Source organism: Lepisosteus oculatus, chromosome 17 (genome assembly GCF_040954835.1).
Source record: "Lepisosteus oculatus isolate fLepOcu1 chromosome 17, fLepOcu1.hap2, whole genome shotgun sequence".
Taxonomy (NCBI): domain Eukaryota; kingdom Metazoa; phylum Chordata; class Actinopteri; order Semionotiformes; family Lepisosteidae; genus Lepisosteus; species Lepisosteus oculatus.
Genome location: NC_090712.1, coordinates 19,479,593 through 19,504,263, shown reverse-complemented (window position 1 = coordinate 19,504,263; position 24,671 = coordinate 19,479,593). Strand labels below are relative to the sequence as shown.

The window sequence follows — 24,671 nt, the reverse complement described above, 5'->3', positions numbered from 1 at the left end:
AACTGTTAAAGAACTCAGATAAGCAACTGGCAATATGAAAACAGTACTGCTCTACTTGAATAAATTAGTTATTACCCTTAAAAGGCATATAATTAATTCATCATATAATACTTGTTTTTTCACTTTCAAATTTAGTCTAAAAAGTGCCACAGTTTTAATAAGCTACTGAATATCACAAGATTAAAACCATGATTACATTTCACCTAGTACTATTTAAATAGTGGTATTTTTTTCTGACATTAGTTAAAAGTATGACATATTTAAAAGGATGAAACAAATTCTAATGAGAATAAAAATTGTAAAGCAAACAATAACAGTATGTTTTCGTTGAACTCTGCTACAGAACTCTACTTCACAAAAGTGCCACAGTGTGCATCGATGGTTCTCAGTTCTGGTCCAGAGAGACCCTGTGTCTGCTGGTTTTTGCTCCAAATGGGCCTTTGATCCCTGGTGCTAGCTGTTGCCTGGAACTAATCTGCTTGCTGGTTTAGATTTCTTTCTGTGTTCAGTCTTTGGTTTCAGAAATACCGTATTGAAAGTAAATAAACTCCAACAACTTCATCACACAGAATGATGTGCAGTACCTCTTCAGCTTGTTAATTACCAGTTTTCTCCCTTATTAAAACTATTTTTTTAAAGGTGATGAATTTGTGATGAACAGATCACAGATGGAAGTGTACCTCACTCACATAGTGAGTTACTGTTTTTTCTACTGGCTAGATTCCCTTTATGATGGTTAGATTTCAGGTCAGCACACCTGAAGAGGGCACTTCTGAAACTCGCTAATTAGTTCAGCTTTGATACCAAAAATAAATTAATTACATTAAATATTAAAAGAGCGAAAAGAAAATGTTAAAATAGTCCTTAAAACAGTAGAAATCTGAATCAGCTTGCCTGTGTCGAAGGCAGATTACAGTGTGGTTCCCCAGGACCAGGTGTAAGAACCACTGCTGAGCACAATGTGTTGGACTGTTTCTACTGCCAACATAACAAATCGGCTTGAGAGACTTTGCAAATGTGGAGCCCCTGCATGACTTCTGACATGACAATGCAGGTATCCCTGCATAGTCCAAGGCCAGCACTCAGCCAAACAACATATACTTTATATGAGTATAGTATGGAGTTGGTAAATGAAATAAATTGCACAGCTGTGGACCACTACATACATGAAAACCTGAGAGAGCTGGAGTTCTCTGAGCTGCTTACACTGCCCTCTGCTGGCCCACATGCTGTGTACTGCACGGTCTAATTCTGCTATTAGCTTTTTCTCTTCCTAACATTTCAGACCAAAGATACAAGCTTTTCAGGGGTTATACATTTACCACTGACCAAATGATGCAACTGACCACACGTGTGCATGCCTCACTATATAAACACACACGAATACGCACAGAGAGAGACCAGAGAAACATCTTCAGAACCCAGAACAGTTGCCCCTGTCATTCCAGGACTGTCAGATCTACTCAGACACACAACTACTGTTGAAATAGCAACAGGCACTCACATGAGTGCAGGGTCTTCATTTCATTAGGATGAGTCAGCAACCCATAGGGCTTCCTCAGTCTCCCAGTGCACGCCTAAATCCCTAAAACTGTGGGAGGACATATTTGAATATTTATATGCATCTACAGTATGTACTGTATGCAGATTTGTACATCCACATTGTATATCACGGTACAAAGATATGAGTCAAAAAGGATGACATACCATCTTCCCCCAAATGTAGACTGCTCAATTAATCGCTATTTATCTGCTTAGCAATTTTCCATAAAATCTTTTTCTTTTTGTTATTTTTCTGTTGGCATTTCTAAAAGCAAATGCAGAATTTAACTGTCCATAGAGATAGAAAATAATATCAGGAAATTAGTTACAAAGAAGAGGAGGCTGATATTCCAGTCATACTTTCTCCGATTGCTTTCTTATCTGCCTGCTGTCAAGGCTGATGAGCACATAAAAGTTTAGTTAATTAAAAATACTTCCTAAAAATATAAAGGTTTATTTTACACAGGGAAGAAAGAATAAGCAACTGCATAAGGAGATATTGTGATTAAAATGTTCTAAAACTCTCACCTTAAAATATTTCAAGGATGAGCCAACCTGCATTTCAACCTGTACTAGAGCCAGGAAAATATATGCAGTTTAAATGTGTATGCTGAATGTAAGTGACCTTTCTTGAATATTTCCTTCCGCTTTACTCTTAAATGCCTGGTCATCAATGAAGCTTGTATACAAATTTTAGTTTTTGAGACCTTTTTTTTTGGCCAGAAAATCAGTTCTTTCAGAGCAATTGCAGCATTGAGTATAAAATTGGAACCAATATAACGAAACAACAGAAACAAACAAAAGATTTCTTAGGTATAAATAAAAGGTTGAAATATTCACTGGTGCACTATGAATTCACTGGACACAAAGAAGATACAGAAATGGCTACATATCTCTACATTCAGCCCTTATCAGAAGGCCACTACCTTGGGTTGGGTATTTGTGGCAACCCAGAGCCTGTCCTGACAGCACGGGCCAGGCATTAGATGGGACTCCAGTCTGGACAAGACACTATGCTGTTGCAGGGCACACCCACAGGGACAACGTTAAGACTTTATTTAATTATCCTCACCAGCGTGTTTCTGGCAGGAGGAGGGGCCTGGAGGAAACCCACACGGACTTGATGAGAACACGCTAACAGCATCCTGAATCAAAACGGGAATTTAGGAGCAGAAATACTGCCTATATGCATTATCATCTTTTAGTCAGTCAGCTGGGAATCTCACTTAGTAGAGCACTTCCACTAGCAATGCGAAGGCATAAGGTTTAATAACTATAAGCTCACCTTGACCGCAAAGAGAGCTGTGGTCAATTGCTTCTTTGAAGAGACCCTCCTTCTATAAATGGATTCAATGTGGATCAGGGTGACAATGAATAAACATGATTTTCATAAAAGCCAATAGGCAGCTCTCGCATAGCTTCATTTTGCAAAAGCCCCCTTCCCCACTCCCCTAGACAATACCTTTTAGTCTATTTTCGTCAAACACAACTGTGGAAAAACCGAAAATTTTCAGCGAAGACTTAGGTTTGCAATTTAATGTTTCTGTGGCTGCAGAATTTACTTAATTATGTTTTACATGTTTGTTTAGAAAAATGCTATTATTAAGGTCTCACTGACAATGCTGTGGTAGGTTTCATTTCCTGGAGATAAACCAGAAGAAACGAAGCATATTCGCAGGCAGAGAAAGAGGAGTCTGCTCACCTTGTTGTACAGTGTGCTGACACGCGGGAGATTAGTGTGGAGGTTAGGCAGAATGGGGGTGGACAAGTGAGTGTATGGTCCAGGAATCAGACAGCTGATGTGAGAGAGAGACAGAGGGGCCGACAGAGACAGCCCCCCAGGGAGCAGGCCAGCCTGGCACAGGTGGTGATGGAAGGCAGGGTGAGAGACAATGGAAGCCAAGAATGAAGGTGGCAGAGACAGGTGCTGTTAGTAGAAAAGGGAGGAAAGCGAGAGATTCAGAACTCTGCTGCTGTTAAAACGCTGCCATGCAAAGGCTGAGAGGGATAGACACGTTTCGTTTTTTGTTCCTGTGGTTACAGATAAATACTTATAAATACTGAACATGTAAAAGAGCTTAAACCAACAACAATAATTGTCAGAATTTGTTTTTAAGTATGTTAAGCAGTTTATATTCAGTTATACTTAGTCACAATTTTAAACACCTATTGAAAAGAAACAGCATTCTCTGAAGTGAACACTGTACAGTACCGATTTTTCCATTCACTTTTTAATGTACAGTCTAAATGAAAGTCCACAATGTACATTGGACCCAATTCTGATGTGTATTCCGCTTGAAATAAAGATACCCTATAGCACAATACATCCACATGTCAAAAGATGATGATCAATTTTTATCCTGATGTGTAGTGCTCACCTGCCCAGATTGACAGTCCTGTGTTGGTATTCATTGTCCATGAACAAAAGACTAGGGCGGCTGGATGTGGTGTGAAATGTTTCAGAGCAGATACTTGATGAGTGTCATGCCTTGGGATTATACTAGGCACGGTGACACTGGATTTTTCTAGGTGCACAGGCTTTATTCTGACCCAGCATCACTGACACCCGGACAGACATTGGAGTCATCACTGAACATGGCAGTGATCCGAAAAGCACTGAGCTGCATGACATCTGTCTGCAGCCTCTGTTGTGAAGATAATGTTTCACCACTGAGTAGGGTAAGGAATTGCTTACTGGTATACGATTGTAAACTACACAAGTACACAAGTTTGCTTGGTCTGAGGTCTAGTCTACAGGCACGGCTGTTCTTTGCATTTTCAGGTCAGTTTTAAACTTTTACAGCCTGTGTGCTGGCAGCAGACCTGTCAGTGAGGAATCTCCCAGAATTAAACAGTACATTCAGGTGTTCCCTTTCAACATCCCCCTTGTGAACTGCCCTGTTATTTTTCTCAAATTACATCAAGACTATAGGGAGTAACATGGCAATAGTTTTAAATTCATAACACTACCTTGGAATTTCCTTCTCAGTTGTATGAAAGCAGAGTCTGACACATTTGTATTTTTTCCCGATCAGTGTAGATTTAAATTCTAAGACAACAGCTTCTAATAACTTCTGAGCAGTGAAGCACTGACGAGCACCACCTAGACTGCAGCAGATGGTTCGAATATTGGCAAGTGTAAAAGCATGGAAACAGAATTCATATACTGTAGTTCAAATATTACAAATGTTCTAAATTGTATTTTAGGTCTCAGTCATATCTTATTTCTATATTTTTTCTATATTTTTATCTGCTTTAACTAGAGTAAGTTTATCTTTAAACCATAAACCAGGCTTTTAAGACATAAATACATCCATATGTCAAAAGAGAGATATTACAAAATGTTTGAGTCATAATACCAGGTGGAAATTGACTCTTCTTCCAGAGGCGATAAAGTGCTAAATAAAAAGCTAAGATGAAAACTATTGATTTCAAACTTCTTTTATAAGTGTAATTGTTTGGAATTGAAATGGTTGGTGGGAAAAAAATAGCTCTTATGGTGTTATTTTGCAGCTGTGATTTTTGATGGGCTATTTCATCTAGCAAACTGCTATTTGATCACAGCAGAAGTTAAAACTATACGTCTGACTGCAAACTTCACTATGGCTACCAAATTGCTGAATAAATAAACAAGACCTGAAACCAGAGGACGTGCTGTATTTTAACAGATGCCAGCAGCTTTGGGTTTGCCACATTTTGGCAGCAGGGGGCATCAGATATTTTTTTGCTGCAGAAGAAGTGCACAAGCCACAGGAACTGCGGGAGAGACTCTTCAGGACTCAAACGGACACACTTGGCAGCAGTCACCATTACTGTCTAAGGAAAACAGTCGGAGGTGAAGTTACATAACCCATCCCGTCTGTTAATTCTGCTACTGCATCCATCAAAGCCTTGTGTGTGTGAATACTTAATTCTCAAACTGTTCAAGGGTTACAGGAAGGGAAATGTATGAGGTAGATAGCTGCATATTATCTTCATTGGCACTGCGCACTATATACTTACAAACTGTATACAGTCTTTTAATTAATTATGAGGAGCAGCAAAGCTTTTCTCAACAGATTTGAAGAGCGAAGATCACGCTTTTGTACGATGCTCACCTTTTGAAGCTCTAGATCAGTCATCTCCTCTAGATACTGCCTGAAGGGGTTTGGATGGTATTCCTCCTCCTCTTCGGGTACTTTTGGAATAACAGGCACAGGACGTATCACACCAGGCTTGGTCTGCAGACATTACCGAAATAACGGTCAGGATAACAGTCACACAAGTTCACAAGCAGTGAACTGAACAGATCTATAAGAACAAAATGCCCTTTTCACATATTGTTGTGCCCAACTGATTCCAATATAAATGCATTTTAAGTTAAACTGAACAAACTAGCACAACTGCGTATTATCAAAGATTATGCTTTAAATGTTTCATCGTATTAAAACTCTAAAGTTTAGAATCATTCAGGATGTTAGTAAAGCCAGAGGCTGTGGGACTTCACATTTTCAATTAATATTTACACTGAGGGAACAATATCTGTTTAATTACCAGAGAAGAAATTAAACAGATATTTTTTTTTGTCTATATGTCTACCTTTTGGTGTTATAATAATAATGATTATTATTATGAACTCTGAAGATGTTTTTACTTAGAGGCGACGAAATGACACAACCAGTAAAGTTGACTAGTTAAGAGTGTAGCTTAAACTCTGCAGTCCAGATCATCACGCTTTAGGTTTAGCTGGCTGAGTGTGAGCAGCATCACCTCACCAGGAGTAATAGCACACTGAGTTTTAATACACAGTCTCCTGTGCGTGCTCACACAGTGGAAATGGCTTTGTCCTCGGTGTATATTCTGGAGAGGAGCCTACAAGACCTCAGTTCTTCCTCCTCCCAAACCAGCACCAAAGTCGCAGCAGTGAGTCGTTTTGCTTGTTAAATTATTTTTGCATCCTTTTCTCTTGGAGATGATGGGTTTCAAATACTTTCAGGGGCTTTTTGCTTGTTAATCACGTTTTTGCTCTGAAGCTGGGTTAAACAAAAAGAATCGAATAAATACCCACCAGTTGTTTTGGAGCACAAGCCGGTGGTAACAGATGGGACATTGCCTGTGAGAATAATAATATTAAACAATGCACTGGCATTAACCATCTTCCCAAATTTGTGCACTTGCATGTCTCAAGTTTATCTCCTGGCCTTCCTTTAGGTCTTTTAATTAAGTCTGTATCCAATTTAATAACATTAAATGAAACATACTGTGTTTTAATGTGTTTTATATGCATCCTTAAATTTTGTCTCAGTACAAAAGTAGATACTTAATAGTACCGCTTGCACTGAAAAGAGTTTTAATTGCATTGTCACTATGTCATTGTAATTACATGGCCCGCCCTCTGTTGCTAAGCTAATGAAGCCAGATACATTGCACAGGTCAGCGAGGTAAAGCGAATTGTTCCTGAACTGCTTATGTGGCAGGACAGGGAAAGTGAAGAATGAAAAAGCACTGCAATCAAATACAGGAAACAGCTTCTGAATTATACACAGCAAAAATGAGAATGCACAGCTTAAGGCTACACTTCTCTATAAGACTCCTGCAGAATACAATATACAGTGTAGTGACATTCTTCATTTTTTCAGTGGGATTTTCACTTATCATATATTCATGCTAGTGTCTGAAAACACAGTTTCTACCCCAATTCTAACCTAAAGATGCAAGTTCTCATATATAAACTGCTGTGTAGTTTAGAAGCAATGTCCTGTAGTTTTCATGCCCATTTTGTCTCCTGGTATTCTCTTTCTGTATTAGCTGTTTGATGGATCTCTGTTTTCACCACAGTGCTTGTCATACCATTCCACTCTGTGGTAAAACACTAACTTCCTCACTCATTTGCGCAGAGTTTTCACTAACAATATATTTTTATTGAATTGTGCACTAATCTTTTTTCAAATGGCAGTCTGTTTTTCTCTGTCTTACTCTCCATATCTCTCATTTACAACCCAAATTAAATTCACTGTCTTCTCCCTGCCCTCCCTTCTACACGGAATGCCAGGCAGAGACCGACGGCATGAAATCACTGCTGGGGAGCTGGGTGCTTATGTTTTCTAAAAAGATTACTTAAATGCCTTTCATTTCAAGAAAGGAGCCTACACTGCATGGCCGAATGATGAGAGGCCCCTACTCAATACCATTCCTGGCACACGCTTCACGTTGATATGGAGAGATCAGGACTATTTTCGATTCCATCCACCAATGGCTGAACTGCAGCTTATCTGTTTTCCAACCGTGTTAAAGCCTCATGCGCTTGCTCCTTTACTGCAGTAGCCTCTCCACCCCCACACTCCACTATTGGCTGATGCTTTCTGTTTTAACCCTTGTACAGTTATGTGTAGCTGAGAGCCAGTGCTCATTGCATTTGCTCTACAATCTCAGCTGTTGATTCCCCTGTTAGCTGGCTCTCTACAATCACAATTCTTCCCAGTTACTCAGATCATTAATCCCATCTTGAAAGCATTACTCCCACTGAAACTGCTGTTTCCCATATATAACCATGCCAAAGAGCAACCAAAACAGTTACTGTATGTGACCTATCTTTTTTGCATTACATACAGATAAGGTTAAAGGAAACTATTCTCTTTGATGGGAATAAGGTTTCCTAATATTTTAGTCACGCACTGAAATTTGTTAGAACAGTGAGCATGTCTCTAAAATTCATCTACAGTTTTGAGTTTTATATAACATTTATGAAACTTTCTTACCATACTGTACTTATGCCTGTGTGCTCAACTGACAAACATTTTCAATCTGATGACACCCTACAGTATATTTCACCTGTGCACACGAGAGGAAGCCAGCCTGCACTTACACACAGTACCCGGAAGAGTTAACACTTACATATTTTGTCTCTCGTCCTGCAGACCTTGGCAGTGTTGTAAATTGCTATGGAGAATTTACAATAAAACAGTAAAAAAAACAGTTGTGCAGTAACATGAAATGTTTAAACTTTATATATGAAGATAATATAGAGGTTGAAACCATGTAAAGCTGTAACTTTTACAGATTTTGGATCACATCCTTATTTTGCCCATGCAGAGAAATTAACAGAAGAAAAAATAGAACAGAAATTAGTGAAAAATTATGTATGACTATCGATGCCACAATGAATTTGATTATTTTAGCATTATTAACTGCAGAGTGAAAAATTTGGGCAACACAATTCAGGCTCAGTGTATTAAAACTAAATAAGCCAGGTTTCTTTCAAGCAAAAGTTTTCAATAAACCATTTTTCATTAAATATAAAAAACTCCTGAAATCTACTGTTCATAGCTGAACAATATAAGGACAGTAACAGGTCTCTGATCTCATTGGCTTTCAATTGCCCATTAATTCAGAGCTTTCACCACCTTTAAAAAACAAATTACAGATAAATGATTCTGTCTCTGTAAAATGTACAATCTCCATACCATCACACAACAGGCTTTATAGAAGCAGCTCAGCGGTAGGTCTTTGTAAGACTAACCTTTTTAAATGTGGACTTTTAAAATGTTAGAAACACAATGTTCAAAAACAGGACTAATGTGAAAGAATTGTGCAAATGACAAGACAAAAAGCATGACAGCAGTGGTAAATACCTGCATTTCAGGTGAAAACTGTCTGTTCAGACAATATTAATTTTGAATTAGCTATAAATCAGAGTAATTTGCAGATGGCCACTAAATACATTTTTACAATTATCGAGCAGAATTTCAGATGCAGGATGAAAAGCACTTTTTTAGGTTTCTGTCAGTCTCAAACTGCCATGGTTCCCCAGACACCCAGCTAATTAAATAGTCTCTTAATTAAATATATATACATATAAATCACTATAATGCTCTATAGTACAAATATGTAATAATACAAATCCTATGTGCTCATAAAGTCAATAGCTACATCTTTCTATTATTTTCTGCAGTTAAAGGAAGTATGTCTGGAGCTCAGCAATAAAATTACTATACTGTATATGTTTGTCCAATTCTTACCTATTCATCTGGTACTACTACAAATAGTAGGACTGTGGATGAACTGATTTGATAGCTATTATATTTATATAAGTAATATTTACAAAAATGTGCTCGATACGAGTGCCTAAAAATATATTTTTTTGGAGAGGGGTGACTAATCAATCAAAACAGTGTTCCCTGAAATCGACCTCCTAAATATTGATGTGGATTTGCTCAGTAAAAGCACAGCAAGAGACACGCACATAGACTGAGGATTGGGTGCCATACCTTCGGTGAATCAATATCCGACAGCTTCTGTAAGGAGGATGGAGCGGAAAGTGTTCGACGCTACAAAATGAGTTGTCATTAAGGATCAACAAACAGCAGGGTCATTTGCGTGTGAATAAAAGTAGTGGTGACTGCGCTCTCGTTACCATAGGCATGGGTTCTTCTAAGGCCTGATCGATAGCGGCGTACAGTTCCTCAGACTCCTGTCGGAGCTGTGCCGGAGAGCACATCTGTGAAAAGAATCATTATTAGAACAGTCATCCAGACTGCTGAAGTTATTTTCTATAACACTTATTGAATTTAGCAAACTCAAAGACACAAGCATCAACTGTAATACCGCAATAATTCAGCCCAACTTTAAATGCGTTTGCTCAACAGGTGGACTGAATGCACTGGGCAAAGCTAGTAATGATCAACTAAGAGTCAAGACGTTAGAACAATCAGCAGTTTTGCAATGATTCTTTTAAATGACTATTACTTGTCTGTTACTTGTTTTAAGGCACTTAGAATTCCTCCCCAATCCCCCACCAAGGCAAATCTCCTGCATGTTAAAACAGGCCCTGGTTTGTCACCCATCTGAAGGGTGCCTAATAAAAGAATAATGTAATTGCTTGGTATATTTAAATGTACCGATGGGTCGTTCTGCATCAAAGATGGTGATTGTCGGCCTTTTTTGGGTCTTTCTAGTTAAGAGCTGCAGTTTTCATTCTGAAAATTGTTTTTATTTCTTTGAGAAAACCTTTGTTGTCATAAATAAAGCTGGGAACTTCTGTAATTCATGAAAGTAATGTGTGAAGGTTCCTATAGCTCTGCTACCACAAGCAGGAATCACCCACAATGGAAAAAAATTCAGAATGTTGCTCTTAAATATTTTGGTAGGAATTATATATTGCATATTACCTCTGTGTGGGTCTCTGTCCTACGTTCATCTCCAGTGTTATCTGGAACCACCTCTAGTTTTTCTACTCTGTCATCTATTGCCTGTGATAAAAAAGAAAATGGTTACCAGGGATTAAGAACTCGAGAAACTGCCATCCAGGACAGCACACCAAGTGATCCATCTTACAAGTGCTTATTGAACGTATGCAGCACCGTACCGGTACCAGATTCCTGAGCCTCTGTGTCATGTCACAGATAGGCCCAGGGCTCTGTTCCTACTGGGCCTGTACCTACGCATGTTTCCAAGCTCTGGGTGGGAGTGCTCCTTCAGTTGTGTGTGACTAACCTGCTTTCAGGTGTGACTGGTGTGGCCCTGGATGGTACCTGCTCGGTGACTATTCCCAAGTCACCTTCAGTGTTCATTATCATGTGGCCGGAGACTGGGACACTCCTAAGTCATGCTTGATAGCAGTAATTTGCAGAAATTGATGGAAATGACAATTAATAACAATTAGCAAATATCAATAACATAAATCACATGAAAACAATACTGTAGCTCTGTTAGTGCAAGAACTGTACACTTATACACAATGGTCACCCATTTTTGGTATATTTTTGGTATCATTTTATACTACACTGGATGCAATATAAAACCAGTTTGTGTTGAACGAATTACTTGCACATTTAATCAAGAAAGCAACAGAAACCTAAAAAAAGTCTCAAATTTAAGACACTCAGCTTCATAGCCATTAATCTTAACATTGATGTCTTGTTTCTTGGTCTTGAAAGATTTTTTTTTACATAACCTCTGAGCTGCTAACCTGCTCACTGATCAAAAGCGAAGTACAGAATGTTTCTTTCTTACAAATTTCTCAACCAGGGGAACATCTCCAGTTAGGATGATAGATTCAACCAACTTACCTTTTTTGTGTTCTTAAAAATGTTGTAATATTTAAAGCATCTGAGACTCGAAATCTCAAAGTTCAAAGTGTTCTCAAAAGTGTTCAAATAGAAGACTGATTTTGTGTCTCCAAGAGATGGAGTCATTTAGTTACTTTTTCAGTAAAGTACATGAGTCTCAGAATGGGATATCATTAGTACATTAAGAACTTTCTGTATGCCTCACCAGTACGGATTTAATTGCAGTTGAGTAATATGCATCTGAGTCACGGCCAATTCTGCAACACCTGGCTACACTAGAGCTGCTGTTCATTAATAATGATGCACCGTAAGTACTGAGCATGGGAGCTCTTACCCTGCTGGGGAAGCACTGACCTGCTGCTCCAGGAGAAGGGTATTGGTGGGAATGGCTGCAAGGGCTTTGTAGCTTGACTTGATCTTGTATTGCTACAGAGGAAAGAAGGTTTGAAGAGAAATAAATAGCCTGTCAGCAGACTTCAATGCTTTCTCCTGTTGCGGCATGAATTGAATCTGATTAAGCCTAAAGCACATTTTTAAACACACGTTATTCAATGCTTTTGGAGAATCTCTGATTTGTAGCTGTACTGTTCTGAACAAAAGTGAAAGCTGAGAGTAATTCTGCAGGCACTTTAGCATCCCGACGAAGGCAAACCTAAAAAGACATACATATTCATTACAGCGATACCCAAGAACAAACACAGCAAACACAGAACTGCAATTTGTAATTGTTGAAAGAAAATAAAACACACAATATTAGTTGAAGAACATTTTCCTATTGTAGCAAAATCATGTCAATGATCATGGATACAAGAAACAAACTGTATACTATGTATGATGACAGACACTGTATGGATATGAAGGATTGGTTTTGAAGTATGTCTAATTTTCTAAATTAAAAAGATACATGCATGGGACAAGCCATCAAACCATGCGCCAATGTGCACAGTACCTTTCTATTCCTAACCTCACTTTCAGTGGACGAGGGTGAGAGATCTGACCTCCCACACTTTGGGGTTGGAGAGGGAGTGGCGGACGAGGAGAGAGGAGGTGATGGGACAGACTGGCCAACACTGTCACTGCATGATGCTGGGGAGGCTGTGAGAACTGGGCGGTTTGGACTAGTAGAGACTGGTCTAGGTGAGGGGGATCGAGAAGAAAAGGGAGGAGAAACAGAGCGTGGTCTAGGTGATGAAGGAAGCTTGCAAACAAGGTCACTGGGACTGAGCCTCTCTCCAGCTGAGACTGTTCTCATGCCGTTGTGCAGAGGAGCTGGTGAGTAAGCTTGGGGGCACTCGGGAGCAGGAGAAATGGTGACTCTTGGTGCCTGGAAGGGTACATGGTGCCTCTCCGAGAAGCAGGAGAGGGGGCGTAGTGTAGGGGAGGCAGTGCTTTGTCTAGTCAAGGATGAGCAAAGCACCCTGGAGTCAGGAGCTGGGGAGAATCCCCTCGTAGTGTCAGTCTGGTTCAAGGGCTTTTGAAATCCAGCGGTGGCTGGTCTGAGTGGAGGAGCTGGGGAGGGACGTGAACCACTGTGCTCTGGGGGGCAAGGAGAGAGACCCTCTCGATGAAGGTGAAAAGAGGGCTGATAGTCACATGCTCTGCGTGAAGGATTCAGCAAAGCATCAGGAAGAGAGAAAGGGATGACCTCTGCGGGGCTGGGGGGAGGAGGGGGTGTCTGGCACTTCCGGGACACTGACGCTGGTCTGTGAGTGCGTGCAGGAGATCTTGGGGGAGGATTGTCTACAGCACTCGGGGACTGCGGCCTTGAAACCTCAAAGGAGACCGACATCAGACTTGAGGTGGCAGAGCTGGGATTCAGCGATGACAGGCTGGCTGGGCTGTGTATCCAGGAAGGGGAGAATGGCCTTTGCACTGATATATGTGGAAGATGGCCTTTCCTAAGTATAGCAGTAAGGAGTGAAAGCTGTGTTGGTGGTGTCTTGTGCTTTGACCTCACTAGTGTGGCACTCGGTGACATCTGGCAGGAGGATGAGGGAGTGAGGCTCTCGTGGCTTGGAGACCAGCAGTGAGGGGGTGTCTGTAGCAGACTAGGCCCCGACACTAAAGAGTGACGCTTAATTTGCATTATCTTTGGGGAGAAGACTCCAGATTTTATCGAAGAACAGGGAGAAACAGTGCGGCTGAGAGAGGCTTGCGATCCCTCGGAAGAAAACAAATGTAAGGCCGACCAACTCTTTATTCTGTCAGAGTCCTCAGACAGAAGTGATTCTTTAGAGGAAGGTGAGGTAACCAGCCTCGGAGTTAACAGAGAACTCGTTACGTCATCTGAAACCGGGGGGATTATTTCACTTTCACCACTACGTCTGTCAGAAGAGAAACTTGGGAGGACTCTGGCGGTGAGAGAAATAGGATCTCGCAGCTGGAGCACTGACTGAGGCTCATGATTAAGTGAATCTGTCGGAGTGGACTGAGCTCTTGGAATCAATCTGACTGAGTGATGTGATTCTTTCTTTTTATGAGCAGTGACTGGAAGAGTAGGAAGCAGGGCTTGGGTCGTGTGATCAGCAGATTTCAACTGAGAAGAGAAGAAACAGGGGGAAAAGATCAAATCCTTTCATTGCCAATGAATGAAAACAAAATCCAAGTAGCTGTTTTTCTTTATTTCACTGCAAGGTATCTTAAACGAACACCATATAATGCATAAAAATTCTTGTGGCAAAACTATTCTTGAAGGCACTGGTCTCCACATAATATATTTCCAAAACTTACATGTAAGGAAGGAACACGTTTTACTGGAACACGTGAAAATCCTTTAAAAAAAAACAATTTTTCACCAAACAAACAACTGGTGATCAAGTTTGTTTTACTCCTCAAAAAATAAACTACAAAACAATGAGGATATCAAAGGAAGGAAATTAGTAAGATGTTGGCTTACAGTGAAAAAGAAAGCTGGTTGTCACATTTAGAAAAAATATATTATTCACCTTAATCATGATCAGTAAAATAATTTCTCTCTTGAAAAGGACAAACTTTCAAAATTCAGTTTTTATGCTGAAATTTTCATTTGAAAATTCCCAGCTGCTTTTTACAAGTGGTATCTCAATTATCAAAAGCAAAATTTTGAATTTGAATCAAAAGCACAATGATGTAAGAATACTATTCAAGTGCTGTTAAATCTTTAAATACTTTTGGCATAGACTCTATTATGTTATCATTCTCAGCTATGGAACAATAATGAGAGCTTGTCCAGTGTGTAAGGAGGTGTTTGCACAATGCTGTCCTCACCTGAGTTTGTGGCCCTGGTTTTGTTGAGTCATCACCTTGAATCACATTTAAGTAATGATGTTCAGTATTATCCCCTCCTTCGTCTTCATCTGAATGGCCAATGTACACAACCTCTGCCTTGAAAACTCCATCTTCTAACATGGTCTCCTCAGTCGCCTTTTCTTTGTATACTCCTAAATACTGACATGAGCAGAAAGGTAAATTCAGTTTATTATCTACAGTAAATGCTTATACAGTATTGTGTATTATGTTAGCCAATTAAGTAAGGATTAAGGATTGTAAATATGACCTGTGTATTAACAAACCGTCACAAACCTTAAAAATAAATCAAGTCATATTATGCTCTTTTAGCTTCAAGAGTCACAGTCTGCCGTGACTGGGGCTGTTTGTATGCTACAATGGGAGATTGGATATACAGTAGGTACAGGACACAGAGAAACTTTAATAGACCTTTAAGGTATACAGCTTTTTTATAAATGTTTAATCTTAAATGTTTTACAAATGAGTATTATAATTATTTTTTCTGTCCTTTATAAAGGCAAAGGGGAATACATGTTCACTGTAAAATGTTTCACTTAATGGCTCAGATGTTAAAATGATACCTAATCTTTAATTACAGTACTTATACATTAATAGCTAAAATGTTCACCCTTAATTTATTCTTAAAATAATTCGGCATCACAATATACTCTTTTTCCACAAGAATATTATGTCACTATTATCTCATTAACCAAACAAAATATAATTAGGTAAATTTAAAAGAGCAAAAGTAGTTATGAATATAAAGGAGTGCACAGTGAAATTTGCCCATTTTCCAATTTGCACAGTGTTGCTCCTTAAATTTTTCAAAGATTACAATAAGCAATCACTCTGCACAAACTGATAAAACTGCAATTATTATAAAAAACCAGGCCATGCGGCAGCAATCTTAATCTTTTCCGGGTGCATTTAAAGACGTTTCTGAACATATTTTAAAAACCTTTTCGAAAGCACTGTGATTATGAGCCAACATATTTACATACCAATAGCATAATGCAAAACGACAAATGTTAACGTATTCTTTCTTTTCACTTACATTTCATAACAGCAGAGGTATAGAGAGTACACATTTATAAAATAATGTATTTCATCTGTTGAAGAATGAAATGAAACATATTGTAAAAAAATGAATATACTATATTTTTTGCTTTAGGGCAACAATATTCTGAAGGCAATATATTTTCTTTATTCATCTAGTAACTTTGTAAGAAAATTTTGACTAATGTGTATTTTTAAAAAATCTTAAATTGCCTGTTAGAAAGTAATTAAAAAAGTAATTAAAGAAAAGTAATTCAAGTATGAAAAACGAGCTATACTATATCTTGTTTTTGGAAAGTAAAATATTAAGAACTGCAGATGAGTTTTTCCATGCTGACATGAGTTTCTCTGTTGTGTTTGGGAAAAATACCTTGTTTTTACGCTGGGGTTATAATTCTTTTTGTTTACCATTATTCATTTTCAAGATACTTTATTCAACATTCGTGGATATTCTCACATTTTGCTGACAATGAGTTCATTCACAGGCCTGTACTGTATCTAATTGTGTACTGATGTTCGCAATGCTCATACCTCGAGTGACTGCTCGTGTCTTCCTCTCTGCGCAACCCGAGTTTTAAGTGGCAGTTTCTTTACAGCTGGAACAAATGTAAAACAAAGTACCTTGGCCGGGGGTACTTCTGTCGGCACCTGTATTTGGTAAGAGAAACGCAGTTTTGAGTGAGATTCATGGGTTAAAAACCAAATTGCCCAGCAAGGCGTGGCCAGGCGTGGTTGTTAAAGGTTTCGAGAATGCTGACCACTACTACAAGTTTTTGCAAACAAGGAACGCTAAGGAGGAGCATACACTATTTTATCCCTGTTTGTCTCCCATTACTTATTGTCTTATTTCCCACACATCTATGATCATACAGCAAATACAAATACTACGGATCTAGTGGGACACATACCAAGTAAGATCATCATTTAAATTTTGTAGAGATTAACATCTCCTGTTTTGACTGGACAATGTATGAAAGAATGTTAACATCACAAGTAAAAAAAAAATCACCTTAAAAGGAAATGGAAAAAATGGAAACTAACACAATTCATGTACACAACAAACATGTTAGGAGAAAAAAAACAAATATCATAAGAATAATAAAATCTCTGCAATTTCCCTCACGGGATCAATAAAGTATCTATCTTAAAATAATTAGAATTGTAGTTACTGAAATTCTAATAATTATAATAATCTTAAGACAGATCTTAAAGATTAATGTGGGCTCAACATTTTTAGTAATAGGTTTCTCATTTTTCAAAATAATTTTCATTACTCTGCCCCATTTGGTCAGCTTTGGTGGAATTAATTATGTGTTGTTTACAGATTATTTCATCTGGTATTGGCATTTAGAAAAACGTGGGCAGAATGAGTAGAGTAATGACTGTAAACTGCTGTTAATTTCAGAAAGTCTCAAAATGAAATTTACCTTCAGGGTGCTACCAGAATTCAGCCTAAAAGTGCAGAACGCTGTCCCTGAACTCCAGTCGAGTGCTGCAGTTCTGCAAATTGCTTTGAGGTTCTTAAGCCCTGAATGGAATGTGTCAGAACAGACACTCTATTCACGTTCTGTGAACATGTAGGAGGCCAGAACATTTCCATCCCTGTTTGCATTTAATGGACTGACAAAAAAACTATTGTTAGGAGACAAACCTGCTGATGCATCGAATCAAACATACAGTATCTTCCAGAGAACTACTGTAAGTCAGTTTCAGAATGCCTCTGGTATTCTTTGAATAGAATTTTATTGTTTTATGGGTTTTTTTAAATAAAAATGCACAATTTCCAAAGCGTTTGAACTGGTTAGACTGGTTTATCTAGCACTCATGTTAAATGGTGCCAGACTCTACATGCTGTTTCATGCTAATAGCAATTGTAACAGATTCTTCATTTGTACACATTCCGAAGTTAAAGAAGCCATGGTTAGCATGGCTGCCTTGCTGCCCTGGGGCTGTGGGTTCAATTCCGGGCCTGGGGTGCTGTCTGCGTGGAGTTTGCATGTTCTCCCCATGTTCATGTGGAATTCCTCTAAATGCTCCAGTTTCCTCCCACCATCCAAAAATATACTAATAGGTTAATTGTCTTCTGACAAATGTGTCCCTGGTGTGAGTGTGTGCATGTCTGCGAGTCTACCGTGTGGTGAACTGGTGTCCTGCCCAGGGTGTATCCTGCCAGGGCAGGCTCCTGCAGCCCCAGGGCCCTTAATTTGATGAAGTGATTAGAAAAGTGGTTGGATGGAGGAATGAAGCAAAAGAAACGCTTCATTACATGAGCACAAAACTCTCTTAGGACAATTATATTCATTCAAACACTCATTTTAAACTTCAATCATTGTTTAATTAGAAATGTACCTACTGTAATTAAACTACAGTTTCATTGAATTTATGGAAGAACATTCAACTCGAACCAGCCAGCATATGATAGAAGCAAATTGTTGAACTAAAGTTCAGGGAAAGTTAAGAGAGCTGGAGTACGGAGATGTACAGTAATGGCTTGAGTGGGCAGTCAATTGGCCTGTATTTTAAAAAATGATTTGATGAAAATGAAAGTAAATAACTTTCATTAAATTGATACCAGTAGAGTATACATCAGACTAAATCAGTCTGAAATCAATTAAAGATTAAAAGGATTTGTAGCTGAATAGAGGCCTTCATATCCAAATTGCTGCTTGTGGGTGAACAGTCTGAACAAACAGATGAAGGAATGGAAATCTTTGCTTTTCAATGTAAGTTACATGTTGTTATCCGTGTGTATACTATATGGTCTATGGATTGGAAACTGCCTGCCTTTCAGAGAACCCTTTTCTTTTCAGTGTTCTAATTCCTCATAGATAAGTACCTTCTTTTGTTAATAAAAAAAAATCTTATATACGTTCTGTGTTGTGTTATGTTCTATTAATATACTATAGGAACTAGGCAAAACCATTGCAATTTGTCATACTTTAAATTTGGAAGAGAAAAAGGCACCAGAATCTGAACTGAACTGTTGCAGAGGATTAACTTAACACCTCTGTGGCTTACCCAAGGAGACGGCTAATCTCTCAAAGGCACATCAGGCAGGAAAGATGACTTTATATTGATCTTAGAAATATTAATTTCAGAGCCGGGCCATGCTTTGTCCATTCAAGGATGCTGACCTCTGTGGGTGTGGTAGTGAGACAATTTCCTGTCTCTTATTTTATTTGTTTTATGATGCTACTGAATAAGTGTAATTTACAGAGGTCCAGCTATTTGAAAAAAAGGTTTATATCTAGCTTCCTTTTCCTAAAAATAGGGGGCAGCATGTCTTTGTAATTGGTAATAAAACAGATTTTTTACTATTATTTCCTATATATTCCTCCCCTTTTCACTTTTAAAATGATACATTGCATGTACTGTACTAATGAGAAAGTGAGATCTATGCAATTTAATACATTATTATTGTATTCTTGTACTAATGTGCTTCTTAGCTTCATGGTGTACATTGTAGGTAGAGTATCATATTTGTATATCTTGAACATGTGATGATAGCTCTCAGTGTTTAAATATGACATCTGTTCCAGGGAAATCCAGAGATCATGTTTTAGATATTGTAAATGGACTAATTCATGCCCCAGAGACTGTAATGGATTGCTTTTTAAAAGTAATTTCCAGACAACACAGATCCCAGTGGATGGGAAGGTATTATTTCTCTGACAAACTGACGTTTAAGCCGAACCTTGCTCATAATAGATGGTGTGCACTCATGCACACGATGTTCAGGAGCTGGGCTGTCCCTCACTAGTGCCCATTACACACTGGACACTTGCAGAATAAGTTAGATCATCATGTTTGAAAATCTAATCCTCAACTACAGACCAGCAGAGAGATGTGGAGATTTTACAGCATCATTTGTATTTGTGAAATATCTGTGTTGGTCAGTGACTCACAGACTTTGAGCATGTACCAGGGCACAAGGCAGTCTCACCCTCGTCTTGGCATCAGAGACCCCCGTTTCTACATGTGGAGTGTGATCACAATGCATCCGATTCCTGATTGACTTGTGGACCCTCATGGAAACTTAAAATTATTTCACACACAGAACTATGTGTTTATAAAGTATACATTTACAGATCTGTAAAGAAGAGACAATATAATTGAATCCTTTTCAGTGATATCTCCAACATCCTAATAGATGTGAGCTGAAGGTTTTTAGTTGAGATAGAATTGCTGCATTTCTTCTTGAGTGATTGATCATTTTTGCTTTGTGGGTTATGCCTTGTATAGTTAATTCTGCACCAGAGCATATTTTACACTATAAAATAAAATAATTTTCAGTTTCTAATAATAACTATAAATACAGGAAATAATAAAAGGAGTAAAGATCTATTTTGTGTTTTATTTAGAGGTTCTGAATATGTTGTAATCACTAAGCATTAGAGCAACTGAAAGCCATGTGTCAGACAGACAATACTGAAGAGGTTGATTACAGAGAAGTATTCAGAAAAAACAACTACTACTAAAAAGATTTTACTACTCAGACTGTGAGCTACAGTGCTGCTAAACGTTTGTCTTTGAGAAAGTGTGGGAAATTAAATTAGTGGTGCACTATTCCATTAAGGATCCGTGGTAGCTCAGACAGCAAGGGCGTCTGGCTCCTGACACGAAGGTCCTGGGTTCAGTCCCAGGTAGGGGCAGGTGATGTAGCTCTAATTCATTCCAGACAGCTCCCAGTTCCACTCGGCCTGCTTTCCCAGTGAGTACTGGGGGTTAATCTTTCCAGGGGTAACAGGCCAGTTCACAGGTGTGATGCTGACCCCATCACCTCCGCCTCCAGTGCTGGATGGTTGAGAAACATGGTGGCCCTTGCCCCCATTCCCCGTGGGCCTTTATTGCCGGAAAAGGGACCTAACCTTACTATTCCATTAAGAATTCTTTCTCAAGTTTACAGGGCTAAAGCTCATCCCCTTTTCTGTAGTTGAGCAAATGAGTGTACAAGCTTCAACCTGGGTGGGACAGTAGCCTATTGGCCCCAATAATGCTGGTAAGCACCATTTCTTTCAGCAGTGTGAAATTAAATCACTCAAAGTAAAGTGCACAACCAAGCTCAAGGACCCAACAGCAGTGTCTTCACTCAGTACGTTAATCCAAGACCATCTAGTAAAGAGTGCAGAGTGCTAGTCACTACTACACACTTCCTCTGACCCTCTCATTGTGATGTTATTAATATCTCTGGGTCATAAACGAGAACAGAATAATCAAAACTAGCACAGTAGTGCTCTTTCTGTTCATAGCGGAAGCAGTTATCTCTTGCAATAGGATGTGTGTGCTTTGTTTTATGTGCTGTAAAAAGTAAAGTAGTCCATATAATTATTAAGGTTAGTGATGCCTTCTTTGTGACACATGATGTGAAATTAAAGCAGATAAAACATGTCTAAAATAATTATATTTCATTTAAGAACGTAACTCTCTACAGTATTAAATGCAGTTTTTTTGTGTGAAAATTTTTTCACATTTCTATTCCTGATTGTCCATTACAAAAATCTGTTCTTTGTGCAAAAGCATATCTTAATGACTCTTCTAAACGGTCTTTTTCATGATAAATGATTAATTAGGCAATATATGTTGAACTACTTGACACTGAGCTTTCATTGCAAATGTAGCATTCGTATTAATCATGACAAGTGCAGAATATGAAGCGGAATGACGGACTTAAATATTAAATGGGGAAATCTGTGCTGGTAAATATCTTTAATAAACTTCTGTTTACCTCTATTTTCCCATGTGTACGTCCACACCCAGTATCTTTCTGTAGCTACAGTAACGTGCAAAGCAGAGGAACAACAAACAGTTGGAAGGAGTTAAAGGTTACGGAAGGCATTTCCTATCTTCCAGTAAGTACTGCTTGCTTTGGATGTTTAATTGCTCTAAATATCAGCAGGGTCATGCCTTCCCTGTAGATCACATTTCCAAAAGGGACTCGGGATAGAATCCTATCCTCTCAGCAAACAGAACAGTGAGCCCCTGGCACTTCATTATATCTAATATCCACAGTGCATGTGAACCCCGTTTGTTAACCTCAGTGAGAGATGAAAAGCACAGACTGTACTGACATTTAGTGTTCCCCATGTATAAGTCATGCTGTTCTGCTTTTGCAATGTTAATAAGAACAATTCCTCCCATTTTGTAGAGCACTTTTCATCTCGGTGAACCTCAAAGCGTACATGTTCTTGTAGGAGGAGACCCAATTCATCCGCCCTTAGACTGCAGCTCCCACTTGGGCAGCATCCGGCAGTCATAACGCACCGTTACTCAGGTGCAGGTGGTGAAGTGAAAAAATAATCTATCAAATGAGATAAGAGGGGTTCTTTAGGTAGATTACATTTTGTGCAAACCCAGATTGGAATTTAGGACAATGGGGCTAACACACTTAACTCATTTGAAACGTGCCTGGTGATCTTTACTGACTAAGTAGTCAGGACTTCAGTTTGACATGTCAGCCAAAGGATGGCACTTTAGTTGGGAAATTCTTATCTAGAATGAAGACTTGTCAGTCACCTCTTTTCAATCAGCAACACTACAGCAGACAGTTGCTTTTGTCTGCAGGTCTCCCATCCCACCACCAGCCCGCCTCGCTGAGCTTCTCAGACATGATGAGAACAAGCTACAAGCTGGTAAACTCTCTGTCCTACATGTTCCGCTGGATGGTGATTTACCATCTTTGTTTTTCTTTCTACTGCCGTTTCCTTGGTTGCGGATATTGCTCTTCATTAAAAACGCTCTGATTCTGTCATGTTGTTTTTGTTGTATTTGGACACTTGCTGTACAGAAGCTCATCTGTCTTGTTATCCTTCTTCGAAACTCTGAGACGATATTAACAAGAGAAACTTAACAAGGAAAATCATTTTCATTTGATTCATTAAGAAATAAGCAGTTTTAAAAATGTGTGGCTACGTGTGCAGACACACAACTGCATATGTGCTACATTTTCAAGGTGCAAGTAGCAGGTGTTTCTTATTGTTTTACACACGGACTCACTTCTGCATTTCATTTGGACTTTTATACAAATGTTCTTGCTCTTTCAACTTTTAGAAAATAGATTCAGTTTTGAAAGGTTTTGTTTTCCAGTAGCAGTAGCTGTTAGGCACTACATTTACCTTCCTATGTCCCCTCATCATTTCATGTTTCAGGCATTCGGTGCAGAATGAACCGATTGCGAATTTAGAAATACATCGTTTTTATGTTCACTGTACATTCATCATGATGAATTTGTACTCTTCTATAGAATAAAAAAAAAAGTTTTGTACAAAAGCTAGGCCAAGAAGACATTTTTCCAAGGCTGCGGAAGATTTGATTTAAATTGAGGCGCACCTCATTGCTGAAAATCTGAAAAACAAGGGACCGTTTCAGAGGATGAGTACTGTCCAAATGTGACTATACAGCAGTTAGATAATGTGAGTATTATTACTGAAATAACTGACTAATACCTAAAAGGACATTTTTAATGAATACTTAAGAGAAATCATTCCTTCACTGATGCTGGTAGTGGTTCTCCTACTGTTTATTCTTGCTGTCCACAGGAGCCAACACTCAGCTCCTCGGTTAAAACACTAAACATTGCTGTCTCCAGTCCTCATCCTCTTAAGAGAATAAACATTTAAGTTTCTGCAAATGTTTATCTCAAATAAGTAAACCACGTATAAAAATAAAGCTTCTTAAGAGAGTGTCAATAACTAAAATAAAGAACTACATTTAGTTTAAGTGAACTTCTGAGTCACTTGACCATCTATAAACCATACACTCATTAGCCTCGGGCAACTGCTGAAGTTAACTGTTCAGACGTTACCTTGTGAATGTAAGCAGAGAGACAAATTCAAACGTATGAAGTGGCATTTGAAGATTTTTCTGGGATCAAATTATTTTAGCTCATTCAACTGCACGCTGACAGTATCGACACCGCATAATCAGTATCATCAAAATTTGCTCCAAAGTTAAATTCAAATTACCAACGAAAACAGTAGGTTAAGGTTTGAGGTTTCTCACTTCACATTTCCTCTTATTGTTGTTCAGATACCCTTTCCATCCACCCCATGGAAATATGGATGACAGATCATTTTAAAGGGGTTGCAAAACATTTGGTTGGTATCAACATTCAAGCCAGAACGTTTCTTTCCTCTCCATTATAGCAAAAAGGCACAGAGGACAAGAGACGCCGACAGCAGGGAGCAGTTGATGGACAGCAGGTGCCCAGAGGAAATTAGAGGAGGTGCACAAGAATATCATGCTAAATAGAAAATTCAGAACTAGAGTCTACATACTTGACATTAATGAGAATTATTAAAACGATCCAACCTTGTATTTTATGTAACGACTGGAGCTAGATTATTTTATTTCAAGAATGAGTAAAGAGTTTGATCTTACAGCAGGATTGTGCATGCAAGGTGAGACCCAAATGATGTACACACCTCTACATTACCATTTTAGGAAAGATTATTTTGGTAAATTGTACAGATATTGCACCGAGTGTGATTTAATAAATTAGACCAAGTACATATTCCTTCTCCCGTGTCCTCACTTGTACCCTACTTGTTTACTTATACTAATTTTATCTTCTGCTTATTAAAGGTTGACAGTCCTAACAAACCCATAACTGTAAAACCATATAAATCATTCTATAAGCATATTTCAATACCACAGTGTTGAAAAGAACACAGGTAAGAAAAGTCAAGGAATTTCAAACACATTTGGTCATTGTTGCTACTTAAAAATAGAAGATCCGTCTTTAATTCTGGTTACATTATAAAT

The 24,671-nt window shown here is 38.6% G+C and overlaps 1 protein-coding gene and 1 long non-coding RNA gene across 15 annotated transcripts in view; one reads left to right on the top strand and one right to left on the bottom strand.

Annotated features, from left to right (window-relative positions):
• Positions 1 to 24,389, top strand: part of LOC138223904 (uncharacterized) — a 44,740-nt gene extending 20,351 nt beyond the window's left edge. The window contains exon 3 of the long non-coding RNA XR_011182335.1: positions 24,053 to 24,389. This is a non-coding gene — a long non-coding RNA (uncharacterized lncRNA). The remainder of the gene's footprint in view (positions 1 to 24,052) is intronic.
• The window catches only part of mlip (muscular LMNA-interacting protein), a 56,255-nt gene that overhangs the window by 30,991 nt on the left and 593 nt on the right, over positions 1 to 24,671 (bottom strand). For 7 of the 14 annotated variants that reach the window (XR_011182332.1, XR_011182334.1, XR_011182333.1 and 4 more), the window contains exons 2-12: positions 16,443 to 16,559; positions 14,835 to 15,014; positions 12,538 to 14,124; positions 11,943 to 12,014; positions 10,689 to 10,769; positions 9,935 to 10,018; positions 9,789 to 9,848; positions 8,416 to 8,460; positions 6,590 to 6,634; positions 5,640 to 5,762; positions 3,245 to 3,469 (exon numbers count right to left, since the gene is read on the bottom strand). Coding sequence is in view for 10 of the 14 variants with exons in the window: in XM_069180080.1 (XP_069036181.1) it covers positions 3,245 to 3,469; positions 5,640 to 5,762; positions 6,590 to 6,634; positions 8,416 to 8,460; positions 9,789 to 9,848; positions 9,935 to 10,018; positions 10,689 to 10,769; positions 11,943 to 12,014; positions 12,538 to 14,124; positions 14,835 to 15,014; positions 16,443 to 16,559 (2,619 nt within the window). In the remaining 4 variants the exon portion in view is untranslated. Of the gene's footprint in view, positions 1 to 2,827; positions 2,880 to 3,244; positions 3,470 to 5,639; positions 5,763 to 6,589; positions 6,635 to 8,415; positions 8,461 to 9,788; positions 9,849 to 9,934; positions 10,019 to 10,688; positions 10,770 to 11,942; positions 12,015 to 12,537; positions 14,125 to 14,834; positions 15,015 to 16,442; positions 16,560 to 24,671 lie in introns of all 14 variants that reach the window. The other 7 variants (XR_001480344.2, XM_069180082.1, XM_015363046.2 and 4 more) reach the window with 4 other exon arrangements.